Source organism: Acomys minous (genome assembly GCF_964271855.1).
Source record: "Acomys minous genome assembly, chromosome: 6".
Taxonomy (NCBI): domain Eukaryota; kingdom Metazoa; phylum Chordata; class Mammalia; order Rodentia; family Muridae; genus Acomys; species Acomys minous.
This window is the reverse complement of record NC_140487.1, coordinates 45,354,879-45,372,709: the sequence shown is the minus strand read 5'-3', so window position 1 is coordinate 45,372,709 and position 17,831 is coordinate 45,354,879. Positions and strand designations below refer to the sequence as shown.

At 40.2% G+C, this 17,831-nt stretch overlaps 1 protein-coding gene across 2 annotated transcripts in view; it reads left to right on the top strand.

Annotated features, from left to right (window-relative positions):
• The window catches only part of TNIP3 (TNFAIP3 interacting protein 3), a 40,953-nt gene extending 25,123 nt beyond the window's left edge, over positions 1-15,830 (top strand). For both annotated transcript variants that reach the window (XM_084785355.1, XM_084785354.1), the window contains one exon: positions 15,020-15,830. In XM_084785355.1, the coding sequence (XP_084641481.1) occupies positions 15,020-15,051 (32 nt within the window). In that variant the 3' untranslated portion in view covers positions 15,052-15,830. The remainder of the gene's footprint in view (positions 1-15,019) is intronic.
• Positions 15,831-17,831: the final 2,001 nt, after the last annotated feature.

Genomic DNA, 17,831 nt, shown 5'->3' with positions numbered 1-17,831 from the left:
TCCTCCAGGCTGAGAGGAGAGACTTAGAGATGAAACCTCCAAGTATGACCTTGTCCAGTGATGGCAGGAGCACTCCAAGTCTACCCTGAAGGACAGGTGCAAGCCCACAATTCAGGAGGCTCCAAGGCAGACTTTTTTTCTTTTCTTTTTTTGAGACATAGTCTCATGTAGACTAAGAGCCTCACACTAGCTATGTAGCTAAGGAAGAGCCTGAACTCCTGGTCCTGCTGTGATGTCCTAAGCCAGAGAACAGGTGTGTACCACCAAGCCCAGCAAAGCAGATGTTTCTGATGAGCAGACAAAGGGACCCCAAAGCTCAGACCTGCTTTGCCTTGGGATGTGATGCCAGACTATAAGGAAAAGTTCACTTCTTCCAGAGCTGTTTACCACCCCCTCACGTAGCGCTGGAAACATACTAAATGCCATCTGCAAAATGCTCAAAACTGAAAGCGCCTGAAAGTCTCATTCTCCCTTGGTTTAACTATTCTCCCCACTTCTCTCTAGAAGCAGTCTTACTTTCTGCTTGTTTGCACAATGCCTCGAGGCCATCGAGGAGTGGGTAGGCACAAACCATGTTATAAGCAGAATCCTTTTATTCTTAGCCATTTAAAGCCTTCCATGACACACACTGTGAATTCACCTTATTCACTTCCAGAGACGTGGATTTTTCTAGAAACCTCGAGATAAGCTCTGTAGCTTCAATCTATACTTGAAATGTTATCACATTTAATTCAAAGCCGGGATAATATTTTAATAGGCTCCACCTCTCCAGCTCTGCCATCTGCAGTGCACATAGCCTCTATTCTTGGCTCATCATCAACACACTCCATGGGTCTCCATGGCAAATATTACATGTTCTTGGCATCTCCAATATCCTGGAGTCCGTACCTCAACCTAGGCGCTACCTTTCCAGCTTCACACAAATGTCTCCATGGACCTCTCACCACACATTGCCTAGCCTCCCCTGCACTCTGAGACCACACACTGGAGCAGGACTCCATGACACGCACAATCTTGTCTTTCATGCCTCTAATCCAACGCCATGTGGATGGCACTGCCAAGCTCTGCTGCCATCATTAGAAGGAACTAGGATTCTTGGACCACAGTGTAGTCAGCTTCTTCGTGCTGACTGGTTTTTTTTTTTGGAAAGCCCTCTCCTAAGCTCCTGCTTTTGAGGAACAGGGAACTTCCTCAGCTGCTTTCACACTCAATTCAAGCTTTCTCCTTCCATGTACATTTGCATTTCTTTTTTTAAATATAAATGTAATACTAAGTCAATGAGAGGACATATTTTTAAAAATTATTAAAACTAAAGCCTATTCTGGAGGCAATGATTTTTCTTTCTTTTTTTTAAATTTTATTTTATTAATTTATTCATATTACATCTCAATGGTTATCCCCTCCCTTGTATCCTCCCATTCCACCCTCCCTCCCATTTTCCCCTTACTCCCCTCCCCTATGACTGTTCCTGAGGGGGACCTCCTCCCCCTGTATATGCTCATAGTATATACATTTGCATTTCTATAAATTGGAACCTTTAATGAGTGAGCTTTATCCTGAAGCCACCTTTCGTACTGTTCCAGTGCAGAGTACCATCTTCCTCTTCAGTAGAGATTGTCCTCTTGAACAATTATGGCTGCTTTGCTGTCTGCTCTCTTCCTGAGAAACTGTGAGCCTGTTCATAATCCCTTCCTCAACCAAGCGAATTTTAGTCCATTGTCTTTAAAGTCAGCTTCACTCAAGTTCTCAGGACACAGGTAGAACGTTGTCAGATTCTTTGCCAAAACATCACACGAAAGCCTCCTAGTCCTTTTCTAATAAAGCTCTCATTCGCCTTTGAGCCCTCATGGGCCACACCCACACTGTCTTCATTTTTCATAGCATCTCTGTTTCACAAGATCCCAGCAAAATGGCCATTAAGTTCTCCTTCCAGAATTCTATGGCTTTTGTAGTCCAAAGCACCAAACTACTGCATGTTTCAGTGATGTCATATAGCTCCAAAGGCTGAAGAACTTTATTATTATGTCTCTACAGCAGCTGCCCCACTTCTCTTACAGGTACTAATTTTTGTCTCAGTTTCTCCTCTGTGCTGATAAAATGCTCTGAGACAAAAAAGTTAAGAAGAAAGGGGTTACTTGAGCTCACAGTTTGAGGCTATACTGTGTAACTATGGAGGAGTCACAGTGTCGGTAGTAGGAAGCAGCTTCTCACATTGCACCCACAGTCAAGAAGCAGAAATGAAGACGTGCCCTCAGTTCTCTGTCTCCATTTTTGTACAAAAGCCCACGCAGGGAATGGTGCCACCCACAGTGGGCAGTTCTTCCTATCTCAATTAATGTAACCAATGGAATCTCCACAGGCTTATCTAGATGCTTATCTCCCAGGTGACTTAAGTTGACAATTAATACTGAGCACCATACAATAACACCGAGAATGGTAGTAAAAGCCATAGATTACATTAATACCATAAACAAACATGAAAAATTGAAAATTCTATAATAAAATGTACAGATATTTTTCAAACAGCTACTATATTTTAATTTTCCTTTGCTTTCTACTAAATATAGACTTCAAATATAACCAGTAAGGTTTTCGGTTCCCTCCATAATGAAGAAATTTATTAGAAAGGCCCAGGACCATTGCATTTACCTACATGGTATACTTTTCCACTTTCTATTGTTTTGCAATGAAAATGAGATATTATTTCCATGTGCTACATTTTTAGTCACTAGAAAATAAAATTGCCATAGAGAATTCACTAATCGGTAATTCATACATTACTACCAGAGTCCTCCTAAGCCAATGTTACAGAAGACAAGAATCACATAAAATGAGTTGGTTATGATGACATTCGCAAACTTATCCATCATATTGTATCTGCCTAAGAAAATATGAGCTTTGTGATATATAAGCTTGTAACAAAACAGTGTCTACAAGCGTAATATTGCAATCAAGAAAAATATCTGTAATGTACCAACTCAAGTAGTTTTATAACATCATTTATTTTAAAATTCTCAACAATACTATAACATAGGTGCACTTTATGCTGGCTTATATGTGAAGAAACTGAGCCTTGGAGAATTTTAGTAACATTTAAATTTCACAGTGCAATTTAACACTAAATTTAGATTCTCCTATACACAGGATTACAAACCTTGGGATTTCAATTTCAATAAACAGTGTCTTTGGAAGCCCATCTCCATCACTACATTAAATATGTTAAAAATGAGAATTTGGGCTGTAACTTGGATAATTATCCAGGAAATGCTTAATTCTCAATAATTCCATCTTTCTATGAGCTCACAGCATGCATTATGGCTTTTTCTTAAAAAATTTCTTATAATTAAAAAGTAATAAACTCATTCTATAAACAACACAGTTGCTCCAAAGGAAAGGATCAAAACCACCATATAACACAAAGAGAGTGTATTGTGTTTTCTTCATTTGATATTTCGAATATCACAAGTCAAAGGCACAGTACTGTATATAAGCACTAACCCGTACATGACCGGCCTTGGCAGAACCTCTCAGGTGGCTGCTGGTGAGATCTGCCATTCTCTGTTTCCACACAGCTCTGCCACTGACTGTAGCTGGATGAAGCAGAAGATGACTGTTTGTAGGCCAGGGATACTAAATAAATCCCTGACTTGGAATCTGTAACTGTTTCTGCTCCTACTGCTCCCTCTCTCCTTTGTAACTCTGTCATAGCTCAAGCCAGGCTGTAGTCATCAAGTCTCTGAAATCATCCTTGTCACAATGATTCATATGTTGTCATGAGCTTTACCAGTGAATCTTGCTTGTGTTTTGGTTCATCTGAATGGAAAGCCCTCTTTAGATGTGTAGCTCTCTCTCTCTCTCTCTCTCTCTCTCTCTCTCTCTCTCTCTCTCTCTCTCTCTCTCCCTCTCTCTCTCTCTCTCTGTGTGTGTGTGTGTGCCTTTTTTTCCTTCCAGTTCCACCCTCACCCCCCTCACCCCCACTACCCCTTCCCTTCTCTTCAAATAAGGGGAACACCAACCCACCCTGGCACATCAAATTGTGGTGGGACTAAGCGCATCTTCTACCACTGAGGCCAAGCAAGGCAGCCCAGCTATGGGAAAGGGAACACAAAGGCAGATAACAGAGTCAGAGACAGCCCCTGCTCCAATTGTTAGGGGACCCACATGAAGAGAAAGCTTCACACCTGCCACATATGTGTAGAGGCCTAGGTTGAGCCCCTGTATGCTCTCTAGATGGTGGTCCAGCCATTGTGAGGCCCCGTGGGCCAAGGTTAGTTTACTTTGTAGGTCTTCTTGTGGTCTCCTTGACCCTCCCAGCTCCCTCAATCCTTCCTCCCCCTCTTCCACAAGACTCCTGGGGTCCAGCCTATTGTTTGACTGTGGGTCTCTGCATCTCTTTCCATCAGCTGCTGGATGACACTTCTCAGAAGACAGTTATGCTAGGCTCCTGTCTGCAAGCATAGCGGAGTATTGTTAATAGTGCCAGGGGTTAGCTCTCTCTCATTGGGTGGGTCTCAAGTTGGGCCAGTCATTGGTTGGCCATTCTCTGAAACTCTGCTCCACTTTATCCCTACAATTCTTGTTGGCAAAACAAAATTTTGGTCAAAGGTTTTATGGGTGGGTTGGGTACTTCCTCCACTAGAAGTCCCACCTGGCTACAGGATGTGGTAACTTCAGGCTCCATATCCGCTGATGCCAGGAGTCTCAGATAGGGTCACCCCCATAGATCCTGGGAGCCTTCCTGTTCCAAAGATGCCCCCCCCCAATTATTTGTAAATTTCATATAATAATTTAACAGTAATGATTATTAAGAACTCATAGGTTTAAATATTTTAATTATACATTGTCCTAGTTTTATTCCTGTTGCAGTGATAAATATCCTGATAACTTAAGGGAGAAAGGCTTTATTTGCCTCACAGTTTGGCTTACACTCTACATGAATGAATTAATCTCTCTCTCTCTTTTTTCATTTTGTTGAGGGCTAGCTCATGTATTGGCACTGTTCACCTTCAGACTGTCTGTTCTCACCTCACTTAACCTAAATATAAAAATCCCTCACAGGCATGCCTACAGCTCAACCTACTCTGGACAGCTCCTGTCTAGGGACTCTTTCCCATTTTATTCTAGATTGTGTTAAATGACAATTGAAACTGACCATCACACACATCTGATTGTTCAGTAACAGTAGTCCTGGTTTTGGTACATGACTAGCAAATTTACTTACTATTCAAGAATGAAATTCATTAGTATAGTATGTTTAGATTGGAAATACTGTGAGTAAAGCGATGAAAGGAAAAATGAATGAAAAAAGTTGCATTCTCTTTCTGATAATAAGTAAATAAAAGTTACTTCTTTTATGTTTTTAATGTGACGACTACTTAAAGCATTTTACTTCTGTGGTCAGGAATGGCCTCTGGAAGTGTGACTATTTTATTTTCTGTTTCTTCTTTTTAATTAATATGTAAGTATATGAGATACAGTGTGGTATTTCAGTACACATGTGGCTCACACTGGTCAATCCAGATTGTCAATGCCTTATCTTCTCACTGTTTCTCAGTATCTGCAACCCTTGAGACTCTCCAGATTCTCTTGGATGTAAGAGGGTGCTGTGTGCTCTGGTCACCCACAGACCAATGCTAAGTGTCCACCTTCCTACAGTCCCCCAAATTCTACCCACCCTTCTTAGTGTCTAGGGATTACTACTACAGTTGTCTCTTTGTTTTGAGATAAAAGGGTTGGGCTTTCAAGTGTAAAAGAGAACATCTGGTATTTGTCTTCTTGCGTCTGGCTCATTTCATTTAACATAACAACCTTCAATCCTATCCATTCTGCTCTAGATGACAGAGTTTCATTATGTTATGGTTGAATAATATTCTATCATGTATATAGCCCACATTTACTTTATCCATTTGTCCATTAATAGATAGGTTGAATCCATGCTTTTACTACTGAGGAATCTTTTTGCTACATGGATTTCTTCCCTAGTTGTATTTCCAGAAGTGTGAAAATTTGACTATATGGTAGATCTACAAAAAATGTGGTATTTCATGCCCCAGCCCACCGGGGTTCGACTAATGCTCGGGAGGAAAAATTTCCTGTATAGAGACAGAACACTAGACACAAAGAAGGGGGCAAGTCTGCATTCTGATCAAACCCCGTTTATTGAAAAATTTCACAGAGTTTGTATAGGCACAGAGGCATGGGTATTTGCATAAGCAAGGGTTGCTATGGATACCTAACTCTGGAATGCTTCAGTAGGTATCTACCTTTACAACTGCTATAATTGCAGGAGAGAGAAATTCCAGGAAAGTCGTGAAGGATCTGGTTAGTCAGGAAAAAGCTCCCGGAACTGCTGCTTGCAGGCAGGTGGCCTTTAATCTGATCTTATCAGTAGTCTCACCAGAAAAGGAGTAGCTCGGGGGTCTAGAATGACCAGCCCCCACAATGAACCCAACACGTGTCTAACTGCCAACCTACGACAAGGTAAGTTGGTTTCTAGTGAATGGCAGACTACTGGAGAAATAGGAAACTAGGCTCTGACAAGATGGCTGAACACTGGCCATGTAGCCCGTCCCCTACAATTTCATATTCGTTAACTGACATGTATGCCTTAAAGATAAGACAATATTGCTATTAGGCTCCTGGATGCTGACAAATTTCTTTTTATTTCTAATTAATGGAAGTAATAAAAATAATAATTTTTAATCCCAGATTTTCCATTATAATTATTTTTGTTATGAACATTAAAGCTGAAATTACAGAGGTTTTTTTTTTTTTATACCTTGGACTTTTATTTGGAATCAACTTCATCTACCTTATTTCACTTTATTTTTACATACAAGGGTACATTTACATATATATTTATATTTTATTTATTTTTGGTTTTGGTTTTTCTCGTTTGTTTGTTTGTTTGTTTTTCAAGACATGGTTTCTCTGTGTAGTCTGGCTGTCCTGGACTCTCAGTCACAGTGATCCTCCTGCTACTGCCTCCCCGTGTGCTGGAATCACAGGCGTGTACCCCTGCACCCGGCTTAAAAATTTATTTTTAAAGTGAGTATATATAGTAATGGGTCTCATTGTGGCATTTAAAAACATATGTTTCGTTATATTCTGTTCTTATTCATTCCCCCCCTCATTCTGACCTGTCTTCTGCATCTCCCTTCAACATGCGCATCACACCCATTCTATTGCCTTCTCCTCCCCTTCCCATTAAGGCCTCTTCCTTCCTTTCTGATGACTGCAGGTGTGTTTAAAGTTCGCTTATTACATTGAGGTATGTTCCTCCCATCATTACTGTTTTGGGGGGCTTTTTATCATTAAGGGATGCTGGCTTTGATTGAATGCATTTTCTGGGTCTATTTAAGAATATTGTCTTATCTCTGTCTTGAAGTTTATTTACACTGACATGTGTGAGTGGAACCAGGTTTGCATCCCTGCAAGGAAGCCTCACTGATCATGGGGCTTTAATGTGTTACTGAATTCACGGAAGGGTCTTGAGCATTCGTGCATCTATGTTCACGAGGGAAATATGGCTACGGCTGTTTTGTCCTCGTTCTGTTTGGGTATCAGGTAACATAAGGGCTTCGTTGTATGACTTGGGTGCTGTTTCTCCAGTCTGTTTGTTGAACAGTGTGGCTCAGAGGTTAAGAGAAGTGACTGCTCTTCCAGAGGTCCTGAGTTCAATTCCCAGCAACTATATGCTGGCTCACAACCATTTATAAGGTGATATGATGCCCTCTTCTGGCCTGAAGGTGTACATGCAGGCAGAGCCCTGTATATATAATAAATAAATAAATAAATCTAAATATAAAAACAATGTAAGAAACACAAGCACTAGCTCTTTCTTAAATGTTTTGTAGAATTTGCTGTCAATCCATCTAGTGCTGAGTTTCTTAAATATATCCCCACAATCATTTTGGCAGCTCATATGTGTCCAGGAATTTATCAGCTTTTTCTGGAGTTGTCTGCTTCTCTTAAATGTGATTTTTTTTCCCTTACAATTCTCTGGGTTTCACTGAATTGTGTTGTGATATTCCTCTTTTATGTACAATTTCATTGATTCGGGGCTTTTGTTTAGTTTGTGTAGGGTTTTGTCTTGCTTTCCATTTCTGCAGCTTGTCATTTTATCTTTTGCCTTTAACTCTCAGTTTGTGGGTATCCTTACCAATACGCTGTGTTCCTTGGAAGCAACAAATGACTGAATCTAGTTTTATAACCTGGTTATCCAGAATGGGGCCCTTGATTGGCGAGATGAGACCATCTATACTTAAGGTGATCACTGAACGATGTTTGCCAGTTTCTGTAATTTTGTTGGTTGCTTCTACCCAGCTTGATGACGGCTTAATCTGTACCTTCTGTTCTCTCTGTAGCAAGGGAAGGCTTGCTGTGTGGGATGTGATGAATTTCATGCTAGTTCTCCTTTATTTGGAGACATTTTTTCCTCTTCTATGCTGTCATTGTTGCGGCAGGTCGCGGGAGGGGGGCGGGGGAGGGGCGGAGGGACAGGATGGGACTTGTGTTTTCAAGGCCTCCTAAGGGTGTAGTCACTCTGATGAAAAGATGAAGCTGTGAGCTCAAGCACCTGCAGGGCTTCAGAATTCTCAGGTTCAATAGCAATGTCCAGAAACAAGTGGCGCCAGAAGTTGCCTGACCTCAGTCACAGGGCTCCCAGACGCCAGGGTTATTTCTATTCCTAAGATCTGCTCCTGGCAGCCCACAGCAGAGCTAGGTTCTTCAGCCTTGGTATCATCTGCTTGCCAGAGCTTCTCAACTGCCTACAGAGGCTGTCTATTGCCCTGTGGCAAATTAAGTTCACATTTCTGGGGGCTTGTGTTTTTTTCCTCCCTCTGTGTTAAGGTCACCAGCACAGCTACTTTCAGCAATAGGCTGTTGCTGTAAATGGTACCTGATCCCTGTCCTCCAAGCTATACTGAACTACAAAATGAAATCCCTACACATTGCAGGGATATCTGTCTCACCAGAACCTGCAACCGCCTTTGAGGTCACTGAGGCCCATGGCTTACCCTGATCTCTGTCTCTGTCTCTGTCTCTGTCTCTGTCTCTGTCTCTGTCTCTGTCTCTGTCTCTGTCTCTGTCTCTGTCTCTGTCTGTCTCTGTCTCTCTCTGTGTGTCTGTCTCTGTCTCTGTCTGTCTCTGTCTCTCTCTGTGTGTCTGTCTCTGTCTCTGTCTCTGTCTCTGTCTCTCTGTCTCTCTCTCTCTCACACACTCTCTCTCTCTCTCATCACTTTTAAGATACCCTATCCACTACCTTTATGAACTTCCAACTCTGATTTTGAAGTCAGTCAATTTTCCCCCCTGATTCCTTCCCTTCAGCGGGTCACACACAGATACCCATAAGGTGTCATCTTACCTGGAAGTGCTTCATACAGTGTAAAAGGTAAACAAGAGATGAATGGCAAAAATTTAATACCAGTACAACCTTTAAACAACCATTGCCAGGTGTGGGAATAAGTAGGGAGCTGCATACTATACACACATTTTTATAAACGACACTTGGAAACTGTTATGGACCATATTTTTTACATTGACAAGCATCCCTAGGGGCGCTAGAGTACATTTAAAATGCTCTTTCTGTGCTATTTCTTGACTTCGGCGTGAGCCCTAGCTTCTTGCCCACAGTTGCCCTCTTCCCTTCCCTCTCTGCTCTATAGGGCTTTTATGTGGGGGCTTCAGAACAGCACAGCTGGCACAATCTGATTCCATGTACATCCTTCACCATCCCACAAAAATGTCTCCTGAGGGAGCTCTGGTTCTGCAGAGACAGAGTGTTTCCTGGAAGGTTTCTAGTCATTTGGGAAAGATCCTTGGGGCCCACATTTTGGGTACCAGGAACTTGTGAGGGAAACAACGCTCACATAGTGAGGAGGGCTATAGCTAGGGTGGAGCAGCCAGGCACCTGACATAATCCTCCAGTCCACTAACTTCCAGCCTGGATCTCACCCACTGTCTGTGGCTATTTTCGAGTGCTTTAGAGGGACACTGAAGTAACTGAACGTTTCAAGGCATTGGAGAATCTCCTGCCTCCTCACTGAATATCTCGAAACAATGAGCTTTTCATGTGAGGAAATCCACAGATGTTAATGAATGACAGCTTCTGTTTACAAAGGTGCTTTTACAAAGCGGATTTCATATCCTTTCATGTGCTGTTGAAGTGGGATACCAAATTGCTTCCATGTTTCAATAATGACTGTGGCATAACAGAATCGGTACATCTTGAAAACATGTCGTTTGTTTGCTTTCTTTAAATGTTAGAGAGCTCTGGCTCGCTGTGTTGCATGACTGGCACTTGACCGCATTGCCAACCTCTCATGTAGTGCTGAATCAAAGTTTGCTTAATGAGTTAGAAAGCTATGAAATGAGGAAATATGAGAATTTTCTGCAAGTAGAGAAGACCAGAGCCTAAACATCACAAGTGACCATTTCTAGCATATTGAATAATGACTTTGTTTTGTATAAATAGAAATACATAGACCAAAACTAGTTGCCTTCAAAGAAGAGAAATATTCTTCATAGTGGCTTAAAATCAGAATGTTGGCAAGGACATGATCCTGTAAAAACTCTGTAAGGGAGGTTGTCTCTTTCTACTTGGAGTAATTCCAGATATTCTGATTATTAGTTGCCTTCCTCATCATTGTAACAAAATGTCATACAAAAAGTAACACAGACAGGATGTGTTTATTCTTGCTTAGCATTTGATCCACTATGGCATGGAACACACGGTCTCGGGAGCATGTTGTGGCTGGCTTTATTGTGCCAAGTCAGCAAGCAGAAAGAGATGAATGCTGGTATTCCACTCACTCCGTTGTACTCAGTGCAGAACCCTAGCTCATGGGACAGCCCCGCCCACAACCAGACAGCTCTTCGCAGTTCAGTTATCTCTCTCCGGATACGCTCTCACAGACATGCCCAAGGGATTGACTTTCAGGTGACTTTCAAGCAAACACTAGACATAGCCATTGCAGCCAGCACAGATCTTGTCTCTACCTTCCCTTCCCATGATCATCTTCCTCTGTGGTCAGACCCGAAGTTCCCCTTTCACACTGGACACACGGGTTCTATGGAGAGGGAGTCATCCCGAGGAGTGCTATCTTTCCTCCCCCAAGCCACATAGGCAAAGACCCCACTGTATTTCCAGAACTGGTCATGCATATTTCCAAACTTTGGGAATTAAGCTTTAACTTCTCAAGTGTACAATTAAACCCATAACACTGACTTCATGGCAAACATTATTTTAGGCGCTTTGTATCTGCATACAGTGCTTTGTGGAAGCTTCATAGCAAGCCTGTTAAGTGGGCGCTATTATTGTCCATGGTAGCTTTCAGTGCTTCTATTTCCAGATAAGACAACTTGTGGACACGCACATAGGTTACTGGCTAGCACACAGGAAAGCTCAGGCAGCCTGACAACACAGCCCACATTAGGACCGCCAAGAACGTAAACTGTCTTGAGCTACATAGTAGGTAAAATAAAATAGACTCAAATGTGAATGGTTTATTGAAATAAATTATAATGATCTTATTCTGAAAGCCATCCTCTTTAATTTTAAGTTTCTATATATTTTTTTAAAAATTGCCTTTCCATTGTATCATTGCAGATAATGCTTATGTTAGTGAAAAAACAGGCTTACTTGGATATTTTTTCTGTTCCTGTCAGTGTGCAAAAAGAAATGGACTAATATAAATAGCAAGGCCTACTTTGAGGTATAAGAAACAGGATGTTTATAATTATACTTAATGTAATATCCAGTACAGATAGATTATTAAAAATAGTTTTCTGCTGGGTGAGTAGTGGTGAATATCTTTATCCTAGCACTTGGGAAACAGAGGCAGGCTGATCTCTACGAGTTCAAGGTCAGCCTGGTCTACAAAGAGAGTTTCAGGACAGGCAAGGCTACACAGAGAAACCCTGTGTTGAACCACCACCCCCCAAAATAGAAAGAAAAGTAAAAAAAAGTTTTCCTTATAAAATACTGTTTTCATTATTCTACTAGTAATTAACATACAAACTTGATCAAAGATTAGCTTATCAATCGATGCAGTAATTTTGCTAAGGAAATATTAAAGTTAAATAGATATAACATTAAATGTTAAAATTAAATATATATATATATATATATGATAGATGATAAATAGGTGAATAGATGATGGTAGCAGCTAGAGAATGGATTAATAGATATTGTATGACTGATAGAAGATAGATAAATGGATGGACAATAGAGGATATATAGAAGGTAAATAGATATCAGATGGATTGACAAAGGATAGACTGATAGACATACAGATAGACAAAAGATGGATATTAGATCAAAAGATAGATAATTGATATGGAGGTGATAGGTGATAATAGATAGATAGTATATAGATAGATGATAGATATTGGATTTATATGTAGATAAAGAGGGGCAAGTGACAGATATCGATGAATAAGTAGACAGAAAGGCACATAGAAAGATGGAGGGATAGATGATAGTTATAGATAGGTAGATAGGTAGATAGATAGATAGATAGGTAGGTAGATAGAGTTAATTAGCTAAAAGATAGGTAATAAATAGTAGCTGTGTAGATGACAGATATGATGACAAGTGCTTGGTAGATGATTGATAGTAGATGGACCATAAATAGATGATAGGTAAAAGATACATACATACATACATACATACATACATACATACATACTTACATACATACACACACATACATACATACATACATATGATGATGATTATGATGATACATTATAGTTGATAATAGATAATATATGAACAATGAATATATGACAGAGACAATTTAGACAGATAATAAATAATAGATGAATATACAGAATATAGACAAATGATAGATGAACAGGTATGATTATATAATTAGTTACTTAAATTAGTAAATTGTTTATATTCCCTTCAATAAAAACTAAATACTTTTAGGAAGAAAAAAAAAGCTGTATATTATTGCATCTCAAATAAAAAGGAGGTTACTTGCCTAGGTTTTGGGAAAAACTCTCCATTCCCTTCAAAAAACTAAAGGTGTGGCTTTGGTTTTATCAAATTTCCATTCTGCAATGGATTATTTCATGGCCACAGACTCTTCTCCGTCCGAGCTCTACCTATCTCACAAAAGGCATCTCAAATGGCAAGAGAACTGTTTAAACACACCTGTAGACAGGGGCCGTTAGGGTAGTCACTCCTTACTCCCTCAGTTACCTCGGTAGGTACATTATGCTTTAGTGTTAAAATTATTTATCTTCCCAGTATGCAGAAAGCTTTTTGTTTTGTTTCTCCCATTATTATGAGTTACTTTAATAAGATGTGTGTCACATCACATGATCTCATGCATCTTGTTTCTTGTTCAGGCGGGTGCACTAAGTAACATTGCTGCATCTTATTCCTGAGGGCATGTGTAATGACTTCTCCTCCGTGTCACAGCACTTCTTCAGATAGCTTTTTAAAAGATGGCCACACTTTTCTGATACATGTTTATTTTCATCTTTTTGAAAATAAAATATAATTACCTCATCTCATACTCTTCTCATGTACCTTCTCACTCTATTTCAAATTTATGGCCTATATTTTTAATTGTTACATGTCTGTCTGTTTAAACATGTAATAATTTATAAGTATATAAATACATTTATAAGTATATAAATACATGTAGGAATATAAATAAACATTTGTGTGTGTATCAGTATAACCTGCTAAGTCTATATAATGTTACTTGTTTATATATGATTTCAGGGCTGACCACTTGGTATTGAATAACAAATTGGGGTCTTTTCCCTGGAGAAAACTATTTCTCCCTCTCTCAGCATACCTCACTTGCCTGGAGTTCTTTGTGTAGAGTGCTGGCTCCTTCCATAGTAGCACGTTCATTAGTGTCATATTTGCTAAGGTCATTTTTAAGCAGCCCTCTGATGAGGCATTGTGGGTATAACTTCTGACATTTCCAGAGGACTCAATCTCACAGCAAACTCTCATTCCTCTATCTCTTACAATCCTTCTACCTTCTCTTTTGGTAGCATCACCAAACCTTGGATGCAGGAGTCGTGTTGTAGATTATTAGTTTGGGTTGGGCACCACATCATCCCTTGTCCTCTTCGTTTTCATTGGTGATGTTTTTCTGGGATGTTTTTAATCTATTTCAAAGAGATGTTTCTTCAGATGAAAAATACTAACATTTTCTTCCTAGTTTTTTGTTTTTACCAAGGTGTCTTAGGTATTCCAAAATTCAGGATATCAAATATAAATATTCAATATATTTTATGTTGTCATGAATAAACGAGGCATTTTCTTCAGTGACATATCTTATGTTTGTTTCCTGTTTCCATGAGTAAGCCCCCGGTTCTACCTTCTTTGTCATGCTCACTTATGGTATTCTATCCAAAACCTGTGAAAATATGTCAGCACTTTCATCTTAGGCTTCATACTGCACTAACAAATCTTAAGAATGATGGTATTACCCTTTGTGGCTTTCACAATACAACTAGTACTATTTTATTCTTCTTTCAGGTTTTTTTTTCTTGAGATGTGAAACTGCTATGTGGTGTCAGATGGTCTAGAACTGGCTCTCCACCTGCCTCAGCCTCTCACATGCTGGATTATAGGCATACACCAGGGAAACATTTTAACCAGCACCTTTGTGAGCACTTGGCAAGTGCTCTTCCTTTGAGGGTTTGCGTGAGCCTCACTGGTAACAGTAAAAACGACTTACTTTTACAAGCAAACACTTAAGCCATTGAAATGCCAGTGAGAATGAGAATTCCAATATAGAATACTCTTCTTCATTCAGAATTAGAAATAGACCACAAACAATTGCCCCAGTGGTAAAAATGTGTTAGTACTTGAAGCAATGACCATCTATTTCCCACCTTTGGAAGTGCATGAGGAGTTCATGAGTGACTAAAATATCTTGCCTTTTTGTGAACCCAGATGGTTATGTTACTTATCCCTAAGCCAGAAGAAAAATGAAATGTAAAAATTTAATCTGGATCATTTTCTTGCTGTGTTTCATAGGTTTCTCTTCAGAAAGAAAATCCAAGTGGTAGAAATGCACATTGGCAGAGAAGAGCAGCAGGCAGAGGGCTCTCAGCTTTGGCCACTTTGCTTCTTCAGAACAGCTGTGAATATTCTCCTCTGAGATCTGCTTGTGGTTGCCTTCCTGTGGCCCGGATACAGGAAGAGTCAGGACCATTGGGACACAAGAGAGCAGCAAGATGTTCTGCAGCCAAGTTGAGCTTTTCTCTACCAATGCCGTAGGGCAACTGGTGATATGCTCTTCCCAGCTCTCTTCAACTAACAGCTACTGGGTTTGCGAAGATGATGCCAGGAATTATATGACTCAGGCTCTGGTGCTGTGACATTATATACTGATTTAGAATGTACAGATATTAAGCCAGGCATGGTGGCACATCTTATCATCCCATGGGAACTTGAGGCAGGAGGATTGCAGTGAGTTCAAGGCCAGCCTGGGTTGCAACAAGAATACCAGATCAGCCAATTCTTCATCTCAAAAAAATTAATAATACACCATATAGACTCTGGGAGAAACCCTTTTTCCGTAATGACTAACAGTTCTTCAGCAGTTTGACAGTTGGACTAGGTGATATTATTAATGAACTTGAAACTAAATGAATTTGAATAAGCAATCAAAAGACCTATAGACTTCCCCTAATGAAATGAGTCAAGCTGAATAAAATGATGAACATAAAACTGGCCTTCCAATGCATCATTTCTGAGCATCTCAGAAGTTGTGAGTCTCTTTCACCTTTAGGTATAATGGATTATGGAAGGAAATGCCCTGACAGGATGGTAATGGCCTCCTTCTGCCTACATGTAGTTGGCTAGTTGGCAAGAATTGCCAAATACATGCATTGAGTTCCTGTCTCTTTGACAGCCTGTGAATTTGGGAAAAATTAACTGTGACTTTTTTGAACTAATTTCCCCCAAAATAATATGTACCTAAGTTTTATTGCACTTGAATTACAGGGTGACCTCGCAGATTTCTAAAAAGTCAGCAGTTTTAAACGCATTAATTGCATCTCCTTCTGTAAGATTTGCTAGTGTCAACTTGAGTTCCTGTTTGTAAGGATGAATGTTCGTGACAAGAGTGTGAGATCTACAAATGCCTCACACTTCGAGATGAACCTAAATAATACTAGGAACATCCGGGGCATGTGCAAGTAAGACTACCGGATCTATTTAGCTTCACTTCCGAAAGTATGCAGCTTGTCTAAATAAAACTATTTTTGTTTTAAATTGTGACTACACGCTGCATAATGAGAAGGTTTAAAAAAAGAAAAGTCTTAAGAATTTTTTTTCTTAAGGCTTTGCCTATGCTGTAGCTTAACTCTTAAGAAGAGCAGAATGATCCTGCCACATTAATTTCCCGGTCCTTTATTTAAGCTGCTGTTTAGCAGAAAGACAAGTCATACGTGGACGTCACTTCACGTATGTCAGGGAGACAACTGTCAGCTCTAGGAAGGCATTCTGCACACAGGAATTTTCCATTTCTTCAGACCGTTAACAAAACCATTGTAATGTCTGTTTCTCCTCCTGAATTAAGATATGAAATAAGATGTGCATAGAGAGTGAAAAAAACATACACACAAGAAAACACTTTTCACAGGCCACTAACTAATGCCTGCACCAACAGAATATGACTTGAGTATTCAAACTGACCCTATGCTATTACAGTCAACAAGGTGGCAAATACTGGCAAGAATGCATAAATGTTAAGCTAGGGGGAGAGTGGTCTATTAATAACTAATTATACTTTTCCTCCCAGTGTGTGTGGAAGCAGGGGACTAAGTGTGAGAAGAAAACCTTTCACTCAGAGAGATTTCGGCTGCTCCCTCTTCCTATGTTCCTCTCCCTATAACATGTGGGAGACTTCTCTGCTGGGAGCATAAGGTTCCTACCTTCATCTGTGGCTCTGTTTTATTTTCACACAGAGTCTGTAGGCATTAGTGACGGCTAGCTGTGTTGCTTTGAAAGGAAAAGAGGTCACGATGCCTGTCTGAGGAAGGAAATATAAAAGCAGGCACACTTCAAGAGTCTGGGTGATCTTGGAGGGTTTGATGTTTGTCTTGAAGCTATCACATAAAGAAACGTGTTCAGTTTGTATTGGTTGCAATATAAGTTTAGGGAAAACTGCAGGTCTGATAACATCCGGGGCATAGGTCAGCCTTGGCTCCTCCTCACTGGCTTTACCTTATTTGCTTTAGGCTTTATTTTCTGTTTTGCACTGTATTTGCTGACCTCTGATACCAGAAAATAAAAGTATAATTATGTTCTTGTGATGTCTGATTGGCCTGAACCTTAGGGAGGATCAGGAGTGTTCTTGGAGAAGCATGAAAAGTAGGCGGCAGAGCCAAGATTCAACACTGTCCACAGAGGGGCAGCCTAGCTCTGCTTCCGAGGCCAGCCCAGAAAGTTCTGCTCACTCTGATGATCAGTTTGGTTTGCATTAGGCTCTATCATAGAACCATAGTTTTGAAAAAATTAATTGAAGAAAATAGTACACATTGAATGGAATTATTAAGTTACATCCTGAGTTAAGAGAAATATCTTATTTACAATATATGAGGAAAGGGCTGGAGAGATGGCTCAGTGGTTAAGGACACCACCACCTGCTCTTCCAAAGGTCCTGAGTTCAATTCCCAGCAAGCACATGGTGGCTCATGACCATCTATAATGTAACCTGATGCCATCTTCTGGCCTGCAAGTGTACAAGCAGAGAACACTGTATACATAATAATAAATAAATTTAAAAAATATGTGAGGAAAGAAAGAGGCGCACACTCGTGACACACTCCAAGTGTGGGTG